The following is a 12,092-nucleotide window of genomic DNA, read 5'->3' on the forward strand; positions in this document are numbered from 1 at the left end:
TAATAAAGATGGGTTTATTTATTTGACAAAAAAATTATATATAAAAAAAAAAAAAAAACAACAACAGCTTCAATTTTCTTTTTCCCTTATCCTCCAAAAACACAAAGCTTTATGTTTGTTGTTGAATCAAATTAATATAACTTTCATATTATTAATCTAATTTATCTTATTGGACAACTTATATTAATCAATATGATATATTGCCTTCCCTTTTTGATCACCAAGGCAAACAAAACCTTTGTAATATTTATTACTTTATGGTTAGGTACATGTCCACCACAACAAAGGCCGTCATTCAAAAGGTAAATATTAACTGGAACATAAAATGTATTATTTGTTTCACAAACTCATAATAGAATAATAGCTTTTATACTTTGCAGAATTTGACATTTTATCTGCATAAAAAGGAAGCGAATCTTAATAATAGATGTTGCTTGTCAGGTTGATGGCTGCACTGTTGCCAGTACTGCTACATGTTGCAAAGCTTCCTACTGTTCAAGCACATTAAAAAGCAAAGACAGAATTCTTTCAAAATCAAAACTGAAACCTCGACTGTAGATTAACCATTCATAACCCTTTCACTGTCACTAAAGTGCAAAGAATCCTTGAAACATCGGTAAAGAAGACGCCAACTGTTTTTTTGTTTTATTCCAATCAGAAAGTAGCTTTATACTGCATGTGCAAAGTGTTCACTAAGCGCTTAGGCTGAATATCATAACACACCAAACCACAAACTGCTTTCCTTCACTGAACAGTTAATTACACACTTTTTTTAAATTTACTAAATCAATTTGATTGATATTAGGCTTATTAAGAGTGCCCAAAAATGCTACTAATGTTTCAAACGGCATGACACCGCTTTAAATCGACTTCATAATAGACCAATTAAGCTCCAATTTTCCAAATATACTTAATCAAACTCAAGATGAAAAATGTAACAGTCAAAGCAATGAGCAAAGAGAAAGCAAAAGACACTCTCAGAGTAATATGAGCACCTAAAAGCAGAATGAAAAAAAGAGTAAAGAAAAAAAAAGTTTAAAAATAGGTCAGACGATCGTGAATTCACATAGAAATGTTATGAGCATTTGCACAATCAGTTAGTCACAAACAAACAAAGCGTCATGAAAAAAAAGACGTTTTCACTTGTGGCACCATAGATGACTGCTATAATGCTAGTTTGATAACTTAACTTGTTACCCATGGACACTGAGCAGTGTCACACATTTCACACAGGTGCAAAAAAGAAAAAAGAAAAAAAAACTTACATCCATTAAAGACAGGATGAGCACAGATTTTAAGCTCACCTTCATGATGAGCAACTAAATATATCAAAGTTATGATTGTCCCAAAACACAATCAGGAGTCTGTGACTTTTAGGGCTTATTGGACCTAATAAATCTGATGAAATGAATGTTAATATAGTCTGTAAAGTCTTATAGAAAAAGAAGCTACTTTCAGCCTCTCCTTTACTCACAGGAGGTCACCTAAGCAGGTAGCTCCACCTGTTTGATTTGGATTTTTCATGCTGGATGCCCTCCCAATGCAACCCCAAAGAGATTTGTGTGTCCTCCTTGTGAGGACTCAGGATCTTTCTCCTGTTAGGCAAATGTGTAAACCACTACTCTGCAGAGCCACAGCCTGCAGAGTCCTATGTCAGTCAGTCAACATTGCATTTATGTTCGCAGAGCTGCTCATGCAGGACAAATACTTTCTGGATATAAATTAAAGCAGCTAGAAATTTCACATTATCCATTCTGACCCAAGCATATTTGTATTCAAATATCAAGCCATTGTCGCAGCGTGACATACATGTAACTAAACTCAATGTGACTTAATACATAACCACTTAACATAAGTCAGAGGGATAGCCTATAAAACCACTTGTATAAAAGTTCATGAACTGTTTTAAATATAACATGTTAATATCACTGTATAAGGTAAGAGGACCATGCAGTTTGACTTAGTATGCACCACACAAAAGTAGTGTAAACAAGTAGAACACAATTATACTTCAGTTTTAGCACTCTTTCAAAAGATCTTTGTAATTTCTTCATTTTCTCAAAAAGTTGCTATTCTTTCAACCTTCATGGAGTCATATTTACAACACAATTCACTTCTGTGCTGCTGAATTACATGTTCAAATTCCCAAAAGGATAAAAGATCAGTTAGAAAATCTCCCAGAATGAGGTCACTACTGAACCTGGAAAACGTTGATCTTGCTTGTGTTTTTCAGTGTCTGTCTCCGGTTGCAGAACCATACACGCACAACCTCTCGGTCATAGTTTAGCTCTCTTGCAATCTCTGTAATCTCCTGCCCTGTTGGCAGAGCATTCTTCTCAAAGTAGGAGTTGAGCACTTCTATTGCCTGAGGTGTGAAACTAGTACGCCTCTTGCGTTTTTTGGAAGGTTCCCCACCGACAAACTCCATCAGATTTTGCTGGCCTTTCTGGTTCCAGTGCTCGGCTTCAGCCAGCCACTTTTCCAACACAGGCTTTAGCTTCTGAGCGCTTTTAGGGGTGATATCCAGCTTTTCAAACCTGCAAAAGAAAAGAAAGTTCAATCTGAACTTTTTCAGAGGGATTAGGGATGCAAGAAATGGCTCAGACATCATCTGAATGTGCATGCACAAACAAACCACTAAACTGCACATGCCCAAACTAATTAGTATCTCCAAATTAGAGGCCCTAACATGCATCGCCATTATTTCTCAGTGGGATATATATGTAAGCCTGATGATACAGTAACATTTCAAAGACGTTTGGCTGGTTTCAAATGAAAATAAATGGAGCCATCATCATTAATTATGTATTATATCAACCCCCTGCAACCCATCTGCTGTTATTGAGAATGTTAATTTTTATCCAATACACAAATTAATTACTGTGATCATCACATCAGTAATGGGAATACGTGGTATGTTACGCAGCTCCACAGTAAACCTGGATGCATGCTCAATGAGCTGTGCATAAGTCCAATTTATGCACAAACAGACCTGTGCCGAAGCAAATGCACAGGTATAATTCAGTTACCTGTAATAATGGCTTTAAGATTTGCAGGGTGTTTGTAGGTTTGTTATTATTCATGTCACATTGGAGCGGTTAATCTTGCTGTGTGAATGATCCCTGTCATTGATTCAGCAGTGATATAAGGTGAAATAAAGTATTATTACAGTACTCTACAGGGGTAAAATCCAAAGGTAATATATTTGAGGACAAATTAACAAAAGACTTAAAAGCCCTGGAGACAAATTTATGTGTAGGATAATGCCAACTGCAAGCAAAAAGCCATTACTCAATCATGGCTGAAGAAAGAGTTGTAACTGACGCTGAGAACTGAATAAACGTAATGCATAATATACTGTGTACCTCTTAGCAAAGCTGGCTATTTATTGCAGACTGCAACCAGACAAATTTACTAGGTTCTTGATAACCTTGGTTGACTATATGTACAGTAGTGTTAAAGTCTTTATCTACCCTCATTTCTTTATATTTTGTTAGTAAAATGGAAGATTTTAAATTGATTTAAACATGTGCAAACAGACAATACGAGTGTAAAAAGAAAACCAAGAAAAATGAGTGTGAGTTGTAACGTTGTAATGTCCTGTTCTATTATATCAGAATATAATAGATATATCAGACTGCAGGACTCTCCATTAATATAATTAGTTTTCCTTATTTCTATAACAATAATTATAATACCAAATTATTTTATTACTATTGTTTTTCTTATTTAATGACTGTTGAAAAGCACGTTGACAGATATACTTGCAACTTTCTAAACAATAATGTGTGAGCATATATATTAAAAACAAACTGCTTGTATGTAGTTAGAATATCAGGACTAATTTTATTAAGTGTCTTTGCTTTTCCCTTGTAGTTACATTTTCATTTCTCTTACATAAAAGACAGACGAGTGAGCTGTATAAAATGAAGGCTACAGATGAATTACAATCACAAGAATTACAAAAAAGTAGAAGAAAAAAAGCATCTGCATGGAGAGCAACAAAAACAGGAGGGTAATACCTGCAAATGGCAGACTGGCTGTAAGCTGGACCCTCAGTTGCAGTGAGAGCCTGCCCTACTTGTGTCTGAGTAAGCCCCAAGGACAGCCGACGGATCTTGAAATTCTTGGCAAACTCTCGAATTTCCTCCAGATTAATGCCCTCCTCTGTGCTGACTGCCTGCTGGGGTTCTACAATTCAGAAGAATCTGGTTAAAAATATCTACTTACTTAAAACAGATCAGTGGCTGGGAAGGAGAAGCAGGTGTACATACTGCTGACAAGCTGGCCCACTTTTGCTGTGTCTCCACAGGTGATGGGAACTGAGGGGGAGAGTGTGGTGGCGGTCTTTAGTACAGTTGGCTGTGGGGCAATAACAACCGGTGACTGGGTGACAGTTGTTACTGAAGCCTGGGAGGATTTTTAATAAAAATAATTGTTAGATTCAATGTGTTATAATCCAATTTTACAAAAACAAATCCCCAATATTTAAATGTTCAACAATATTTTAATTTGTCATAACCTCAAACAGTACTTTTTATTATTTCCTACCTGTGTGCTAGGTTTGGTAAGTGTTGGAGGAGCTGTGGTTTTAGGCAGAACTGCTGCAGAAGTTGCGACTGCAGCAGGACCATTCCCTACAGTGGCGATGATTTGTCCCTGTGTGTTAAAAAGCAGCTGTGGGGCCACAGTCTGGACCTGGAGACCCTGGAGCGGAAGCGTGGGAGTTGCAGCTCCTCCAGCCAGAGAGGCTGGGTTTACTAAAAGTGGGAGTGTCCCTATGACCTAAAAACATTGTTAAAAATGAAATCCAAACAAACATTTAAATATAAACTTCTCAGCTGATTTTCACTTAAATCCGCTTTTAGGACATTCAGTATCCTGATATGGTGGTGTTTTTGCTACTGGGGAATAAGTACATCCTATTAGAGGTTCTGTCACAGAAGCCTTGTATTTTTCAATATTAAACACTACAAAAGTCCAAAAGGCTGCAATAATGGTGGGAGTGAGTAATGAAACCATTTAGAGGTCAAGCAGTTTCAGTTGAAATTGTCTTATGCTCTACTGCCTTGAAATAGCACTGTGAACTAATGTAAACTGGAGGCTGGAGGCAATTTTTCCATAACAGACATGCATGAAAACAATATAATTGTCTTTGGAATGATTATAGTTCACTATGCATCATTTTAAAAGTTTTGCAAAAGTGTGAGCCACATTAAGAAAGTAAACAACACTGTCTGTCAATTCCTTATTCGTCTCATTTCTCTTTTTAATGGCGTCCAATATGTGCTCTAGTCTGCGTTTTGTCTAGCTCCTACTGCAAGGACAATGGTGTTGCTGCCAGGATTGCTTTCATTTTATTAAGGCATTTTCCTGTTAGCTGAAACAATCAAGTAGAGAGAAGAAAGGCGGGTAACAGGATGAGAACAGGACAAGGTCATTACTCAAATCTAAGCTCACTGACATAATATTATTACAGCAGCAGTATTTTATGGCACTCACCTGTCCCTGGGCATTTGTGATGATCTGACTGGTGATTCCAGCCATGCTGGACATGGCACTGTTAATGATGGGAGTGGATGTAAGGGAACTGAGGAACTGCGGTTGCGCTCCCAAGGAAGCAGCATTGATCTAGGCACAAAGATCATAACATGTTCATTGTGTATTTGAAAGATGACAAATGAAGAATGGTATGAACAAAGGAAGAGATTTCTTACAATAGCGGGGTTAATGGAGAGTCCTGCAGTCTGAAGTGCTGCCACTGACAAGTTGGACGGAGAGATGGTGTTGGTGGCAGTGGTCGTCTGGGCTGTTCCCACCTGAGCAACAGTAATCTGTGCACTGGTTACCTGCGGTGCCTGAGGTGTCACCTGCTGCATGGCTGCTTGCACCTGCTGAATGGGTGCTGACTGAGACTGGAACACCGCCTGTGCATTGGCTTGCAGCTGAGGCTGGACTGAGTTCAGGACGGTTGCAGCTGAGAAAGATATTATGCAACATTCTACTGTTCTGCAATGAAGTATATTGCATATGTATATATATATATATATATATATATACATATATATACACACAAGTAAGTTTGTGGCATTTCTGCCCACCTATATTCCATGATTATCTGCAAGTGGTATAACTGCAAAGACTGAGAACCACAGCAGCTCAGCACAAAGTTGTAGACAAGGTAAAGCTACAGAGTGCTGAAGCCAGGTAGCCAGCTCTTTGGCTCTTTGCTGACTCAGTAACTGAAGAACTCCAAACTTCCTCTGACATTAACATCAGCATAGAAACTGTGCGCTTGGAGCATCCATGGCAGGTAGTGCATGTGTAGGTGTGTAGGTAGTGCAGTACTTTTTTACATATACAGTATGTTGGCAAGTCTACAGCTATACTAGCAGCTCTGTGTACTTAGTACAGTCCAATGTAGCAGCTAGTCTTGGAAAGTGAAGCCAATGCAAAATTGCCTTTAAATCTGCAGTCTTTCTAGTGGTCAACAGAGGGCGACTGTGCTTGCAAAAATGCGTGTAGTTGCATAGGATTTTATGGGAAAACAGTCCTGTCATGATCTATGGCCTTGGTTTAGACTTTCCTGATAAGTTTATGGCCTCGATCACCAGATACAAGTCTGTCTGAACACAGCAAGATTATCATTTTATAGATGACATTCCAAAATAGAGTCAAAAAGGAGGATAGAGCAAAGTATGCTTAACTGTATCACTGACAAGTAGTTAACCAATGAGCATGCAGTTTCCACTGGTTTGCATCTTATCTGTATTTGTGATGACTACTTTAAAAAAAAGCTACGCTTGAGGAAAAGAAAACTTTCAGCTTGATACTTCACAATGACACTACACTGACAAACAGGTGTCCATTTTCTATATACAGTCTACAGTAGCTCGCAGTAACATTTTTACTTGTTGTGGTTTACATTTTATCGTTCATTGTTTAGTGTTTACCACACCAATTTATAATAGCTGATGGAAAATCTGACCTGAAACATCAATTACACATTTACAAGTATAATAGGAGGACATAGATGTTTATGCCGTTTAGACAGTTTACTTCATCAGATATATTAACTTAGTAATTTCATTTTATTTCATTCAAAGAGGCTGAAATCACAGTATAGGTCATTACAGAGCATATTTCATTGAGCTGAAACTCAACAATTCCCTTTAAGCAAGCACTATTATTCTCATATCACAATCAAATGTACAAAAGGTCATAAGATTCAATAAAAAAAGCTGGTCAAGATAATGATGTCTGCATTTGTTGTTAATTTTTTTAATTGTAATCTTGTCAACACAAATGCAGACATATTGAAGATATAGGAGGTCAAATAAAAGCAGACATTCACATTGTTTTACCTTGAAAGCCAGCAAAGGGCAGTTTGAGGAGACTTCCAGCTGGGTTAGCCGCTGTGAAACCAGGGAGAGTAGCTACATTGGTGGTAGGAAGAGTGAGAACAGCCAAACCGCCCTGGCCGCCGATGGAGCCCGGCATACTGAGAGGAATGAGCAGCGGCTGACCCAGTGACCCCGTCTGTGCCATCATACCTGTCATCAGAGTGGCCAGACTTTCCTGGGTCAGCACCTAGTGAAAAAAATTCCATCAACATTTATGCCTGCGAGGTATTCAATGTGCTTTCAGTGGACTATTTTGTCTCCTTATTATTTTTGCTGTTGTGTTTTTACACAGTGAAACTAAATAGTCATACTTCGGTTACTGTGTGTGGACTGAAAACTCCACTATTAAGCTTTTTTTTAAAAAAGCATGTTAGGGGTTTTACTTTTTACTGCTGAAATTGCTGAAAATGTTGTGCTAATAGCCTCAGTGTATGTGTTCAGCAGCTTGGATTAAACTTTGCTCATCCTTTTTACTTTCACAGTGCACAATGGCATCGGTATATAACCTCACTAAATCACCTACAATGATTTTTTTTTATGTAATAATACTGACACTTGGCTCTCTGGTGCATTCGTATTCTACAAGAATAATATGTAAAATGAGAAAAATCCAAATGGCTTTCCCACCCACTCTAAGCTCTTTCTACCGACCTTTAAAATCAGACAGCAAAACTACTTTGTTTCTCTGATGGTTAAATATGAATATGAGGTGCAGTGTGTGTGCATCTCAAAAAGTCAGACCTGTGGACAGCCTTGCACAGTGATGGGCATGGCGGCCTGGTGCTGGGGCAGAGACACGCTGATGGGAACAGCAGGGGTCAGAGTTTGGACCGTAGGAGCTTGAGGCTCCACAGACACCACCTGCTGCTCACCCAGCACTGCAGGAGCACAGCCAGAGATGGTTATTAATTACATTTTAAGTTGGTTTTTTTTGTTTGTTTGTTTTTTAAATCACACAGATGTTATTAGAAATTCACTACAAGTGTGGATAGATGAAAAGTGAGTTCTCTTCTATCCAGCATTATCAAGGATGACAATGATTTACCTACACCACCCCCTGTGCTCTGGGGCACTGTGGGGCTGTCCTGGGTGCTGCTGGCATCAGGTTGCTCTCCAGCTTCAGCCACTCCCTCATCAGTTTTGCATTCGCTCTTCCCATCAGCTGCTGAAGAGGCTGAAGATGCATCGACTTCTACTTCTAGCACTCGAATGGTTTCATGGCCAGACATCACAATGACCTGCACAGCGATCAGGATTTAAATCTAAGAGGACTCAAATGCAAAGAAGGCCTCTGCTTTTGTTTGAGTTTGTATTAAAAATTTAATAAACTGGTTATGTGTAATTATTTTATGAAACAACAGGAGATAATTCTCATCTGACCTAGCACCAGAGGAGTGTAAAAAAAATTCTGTAAATTCAGTATTTCTCCACCTTGTCAATTCCCTCTGGAAGAACTTAGCTGATGACTCATGGTATGCAATAATGACAGACCTAGCGGAGGGGCAGCAAGACAACCTGGGCTGGAGGACAAGGTGCAGAGAGACAATGCAGGAAGAGAGAGGAGGATGCATACCTGGTTGTCTTTGGCAGGGAATTTCAAAGTGCAGGATTTAAATGGCTGAAAAAAGACTTCTGCAGTCAGACAGTGAATGGCTAAGGAGAACAGAGAAGCCGAGCACATGTTAGGACAAAATGAACCAAACAAAAACAAAAAAAAAGAGACATAAATGAAAAGAGCATGAGTACACATAAACAATGATAAGAGCATCAGCCAACAAGCAGCTCAAGCAATGCTTTCTTCAAGGTCGCCTTTGTGCTTCCGTGAAGAGCATTGCTTTTGTTTGCTGACTATGTCTAGACACAATGTTACTAGAGAGAGAAAAACCACAATTAATTATTAAGCATGGCAATTCAAAGACTGTTTCCAACACAAGCATAGGTATTATTAGTCTATAAAACACAAAAGTGCATCGGGATCTCAGTGGTCTGCTGTGTGACTGTTAATCATTCCATTATGAAGTGGCACGCTGGCGCATGGAGGGTGACAGGAGCAAACAGCAGCAAACAAGTCGAAGGCAAAGTTATGTTTAGTTAAGCTCACTGCAAGAGTAGCTTGGGGGGGGGGGGGTCCACTGCTCCCTAACAAACACATTACCTGTTACCTGCTCATTGACAGTAAGTGGGGCATCTTTGGCAGGCAGATCCTGGGAGTTCATGGCTTGCTGCACCACCACAATCACTGTCTTCCTGGCATTCTGAGTTAACAAAAAAGAAAAAAAAGTGATTTAAAAAATGTAGAACCATTTTAGAAATTAAAATATGTATCAAGTTTCCCGGATAAGCCCACAGTGTCTGCACTTTAATGACAAACCCAGCTTAAACAGAACCAAATGCAGAGGACAGGGGGTTTTTTTCTTTCTTTTCAATTCATTGCTATTATAGTCATTGCACGAGTAGACTATTTGGAAGGGGCCTGTAAACAGGCCATACTGTTTTGCACTTAAGCTGCAGAAAACGTGATCAAACACGCTGGTCGTGGACGTTAAGTGGTTACGCGTCCACCACGGATCACAAAAAGACTCGAGACGGCGCGTTTCCTGCTGCAATGCCCCGTTAGATATAAGGATCTGTCAAAAACTTCAGCGGGTGTTGATGGGCTCCCCACCCCCATCCTGGCCAATAAAAGTCTCGCCGCGTCGGCCACTTTTGAGGACAAGCAGCAAGCACGGAGCACAGGCGACGGAAATCCTCTCGATCCGTGCCAAGAGACCGAATATTATGTATTTCCCTCTCTTTATCATAAATATATAAATTATGCTAATTACGAACATTGCATATTAACCAAAACTCATTTCCTCTCGCCATTTCGCTGCTATGCGCGAAGAGCAAGCCAGAATACGGTCCGGTTATTATATTCAACTTACCGCGTATATGCAGCTTATTTCCTGTAATCCCCGGCTCTTAAAAAGGTCCTTGTCACAGTTTGTTTCAGTCACACATAATTAAAAATTCATCTCAGCTCCCAGACAGGCGCTGTGACTGCACACAAAAGAGGTATTTGCATTGATAAGGAGGCTTGCAATGTTAGGATCTCCTGTCTCTTAATATTTAATGACGATGCCCTTTCTGCAACAGTTCAGATAATCAAAAATCCTTGAGGTGTCTCACAGAATCCTATTTGAGCTGTAAAGTCGGACAAAATTGCTACAAAATTGGCCTTTTGCACTACGTCATGAACATAATTTATGCAAGAAAAAATCTTGCATTGAAAAATGTCTGCCTCGACTTGAGAGGTGCCATGGTTCTCTTAAAGGGGAAGTAGCGCACACAAAGACGAGCACTGGAGACGCTTTCATGAAACACTGTGCCGATACGTTTCAATTTCCCAACACGGCTGTTTGTCTGTAATATCACGATATTCGCATCGTTTTTGCGTTTATGTGAACGAGAATTAAATGATTTAATGCAGCAGAAATAATTATGGAGACTTGTGGACTTTCTTCTTAAAATGATGTAGATATGTTTTTTTTGTGGTTGCTCTATATGTGTTTCTCACTGGATTAAAACATTTCTGACTGATGATTGTCATAACATATTTTCTAAATGGGAAGATAATATATAACCTTTGATCATCGTGTAGACAGTCGTGCTATTTTGAATAATCCTGTGTTAATTCTTAATTTGATACATAAGGAATGAATGTGTAGTTCCGAAATCAAAGGTCATCATTTAGTTGATGAATAAATTAGTTGACTCACACAAAACTAACCATTTTAATACTGTGAATTTTTTAGGTAATCCATCAGGAAAAACAAATGCCAAACATTGATATTTTTTTTTATCGTCTTGGTTTGCCATCCCAATGATTTTCGGGGGTTTTACTGACTGAGATTAATTGTATACATGCACACATACTCAGAAGGCTAATCGGGACAGAGTGGAGACTCCTGGGGAAAACAAGCTAGGGGTGCAGATAATCAAGATCACTAGACAGGGGAGGAAATAAAACTTAAAATAACACCTAAAATACAACTAAGTATAAAGGTAAAACAGGATATAACTGATAAGAGTTAATTAGTAAGCAAGTTTTAGTAAACACTCTACACAAGAGAGCTATTCTTGTGTAGAGTGTTTCATGTTTATGAGCAATTCATGTTAATGTTTATGAACATGAATAGCTGAAATAACCTTAACATAATTGATTTATTAATTTTTGTGGATTTGTTGATGTCTTCATCTGGACCAAATTGTATATGAGGATGCTGTATAGGACGTGCAAGAGTATATTAAGGACAAGCAAGAAAATAGCAATGATGGTGTTATAATATTGTATATTTCTGTTATATTTTACTGGCCCTAAAGTACATGTCAAACCCAAGGTCCAGGGCCCTTTGCAAATTGTGCCCAGCAATAAATGTAGGTTAACCTGCATAAATGTTTTCTTATTAGAAGGCAGTTTACATGTGGTACATGTGAACTCCCCAAAGATCTTTTTATTTTTATTATTGTTGTGATTCATTAAACAATATAAAAACAAGGTAAATAGCATGAAATTCTGCTGATTTTTTGAGGCCTTCATGCGGACGAATTGTGTGTGATATTACTGTATGGGACATGCACCAGCATTATCCAGGATAATTTTATGGTAGGATTGATTGTATGCAAGAGTGACAGATGGGTTCAAGGTCA

General features: G+C 38.7%; 1 protein-coding gene across 4 annotated transcripts; it reads right to left on the minus strand.

Moving 5' to 3' along the window:
- On the minus strand, positions 1-10,686 carry pou6f1 (POU class 6 homeobox 1). 4 transcript variants are annotated; one of them, XM_063464919.1, is made up of 12 exons: positions 10,328-10,686; positions 9,559-9,658; positions 8,977-9,056; positions 8,449-8,641; positions 8,145-8,281; positions 7,365-7,590; positions 5,718-5,977; positions 5,503-5,631; positions 4,552-4,785; positions 4,275-4,410; positions 4,023-4,191; positions 1-2,537 (listed from the first exon to the last, which is right to left on the minus strand). In XM_063464919.1, exons 2-12 carry the CDS (start codon positions 9,617-9,619, stop codon positions 2,192-2,194), a joined length of 1,971 nt encoding a protein of 656 aa, XP_063320989.1. In that variant the 5' UTR covers positions 9,620-9,658; positions 10,328-10,686; the 3' UTR covers positions 1-2,191. The 4 variants fall into 4 exon arrangements, with proteins under 4 accessions (XP_063320989.1, XP_063320990.1, XP_063320991.1 ...); XM_063464920.1 differs by lacking the exon at positions 8,977-9,056 and having other exon boundaries at positions 9,566-9,658; positions 10,328-10,685; XM_063464921.2 differs by lacking the exon at positions 10,328-10,686 and having other exon boundaries at positions 9,566-9,593.
- Between the last annotated feature and the right edge of the window lie 1,406 nt (positions 10,687-12,092).

Source organism: Pelmatolapia mariae, linkage group LG20 (genome assembly GCF_036321145.2).
Source record: "Pelmatolapia mariae isolate MD_Pm_ZW linkage group LG20, Pm_UMD_F_2, whole genome shotgun sequence".
In the NCBI taxonomy this organism is placed as follows: domain Eukaryota; kingdom Metazoa; phylum Chordata; class Actinopteri; order Cichliformes; family Cichlidae; genus Pelmatolapia; species Pelmatolapia mariae.